General features: G+C 34.3%; 1 protein-coding gene across 1 annotated transcript in view; it reads left to right on the top strand.

The window, feature by feature from the left end:
• Nucleotides 1-1317, top strand: part of LOC100183841 (phosphatidate cytidylyltransferase 2-like) — a 5857-nt gene extending 4540 nt beyond the window's left edge. The window contains exon 8 of the mRNA XM_002122906.4: nt 893-1317. Coding sequence (XP_002122942.1) covers nt 893-1015 — 123 coding nt within the window. The 3' untranslated portion in view covers nt 1016-1317. The remainder of the gene's footprint in view (nt 1-892) is intronic.
• The last annotated feature ends 218 nt before the right edge of the window (nt 1318-1535 follow it).

Raw genomic sequence — 1535 nt, 5'->3', positions numbered from 1 at the left:
ATCGTTATGACTCTCATATACCGTTGTTAATTGTTTAAATACACAATCAGGATATTTAGATATTATGTGCTAAAGTGTCCCATCTTCCCCCACCCTACTATACCATTTTGAATATACCCTTCAACCAATTAATTTTTTTTTTGCACTTCAATCGGACCACTGCTCCATAATTTTTTACTCAAGTATTGATTAACATAAAAACCTTTCGTTCTTGCAAATAATCAATATATTTGATCTATACAATGACATTTCGAACATAGTTAAGCTCAGATGATGTGAAATGTTGATTAATTTCATTGATGGCTTAATAATAGCTTAGGTTAGGATTTTTAAAATGGTTATATATGTGTATATATATATATTATATATGTATAGATATATCCCCTTTTTTAGACGTTTCAAAGCAAAAAAGTTCATATTTTGTCTTTTTTTAATGATTGTTTTTAAATATATTGCATTGACTGACTGACTGACTGTTAGTCAGTATTAAAACAACATTTCGAACAACATTTTACTATACATAAAACCATTCTTCCACAATAACCGGCAAAGTTACATACATAGTACGTAAGATGGCAAGAGGTGTATGAAACAACACTCGTGTCATAACGACTGTCGTTTTCCGGCCACGCGAGGAAGTAACATTTAATCATAATACAATATATATACAGTAGGGTGGGGGAAGATGGAACACTTTTTAACTCTATTTTCTAGTCCCGTTTAGTAGTAAACAAAGAACCTTTAAAATATCATAAAACTATATCCTCACGACTTCCATAGACCGTTGTTAATTTATAAAAACACGATCAGGATATTTGTATATTGTGTGCTAAAGGTGTCCCATCTTCCCCCACCCTACTATACTATATATAATTATGGTATTATTATTCAGCTTTCACCAAAGAAAACATGGGAGGGTTTTATTGGAGGAGCGTTCTTTACTATTATATTTGGTTGGCTGGTAAGTACACTGGTTTTAAGCTGTTCTTATGATATTAGTAGCATAGGCGTCTAACTTTTGAAAAAAGTTACCCATTTGCTGCTACCATTATGGGCGTATGTGTCATTGGGCACACTGGCGTAAAGTTACGGGGTTGCAGGGTTGCCTGGCAACCCTTTGATTTTCTCCATACTAATAATGCGTAAGGAATTACGTTCGACCAAACGAAGACGCCATTATTACTGCGAACAAACTTCATTTACGTTCGTTAAAATATGTCAATACCGATGCGTCATTCACGACACAAACGCATTCAACTGGTATTTAAACTCCTGTTTGCTAAATAATTCACGTGTGAATCGCTATTGTGACGTCAGTAATCAACGTGTGAATCGCTATTATGTCGTAATCAATTGCCAGGTTCAAACAACCGCTATTATGATGCAATGAATCCACGTGTGAATCCCTACTATTTCGTAATAAATATGCTGCTTGCCTGAGGAAAACATTGCATATAAATATAAAGCAGTGTTGGAAACGTTTTAGGCAGTTTATTTCCGCGATATTTTGTTCTGGAAACCTACTATTTCCGACG

This window comes from Ciona intestinalis, unplaced genomic scaffold (genome assembly GCF_000224145.3).
Source record: "Ciona intestinalis unplaced genomic scaffold, KH HT000243.1, whole genome shotgun sequence".
NCBI lineage: Eukaryota > Metazoa > Chordata > Ascidiacea > Phlebobranchia > Cionidae > Ciona > Ciona intestinalis.
This window is presented reverse-complemented; position numbering and strand designations above follow the sequence as displayed.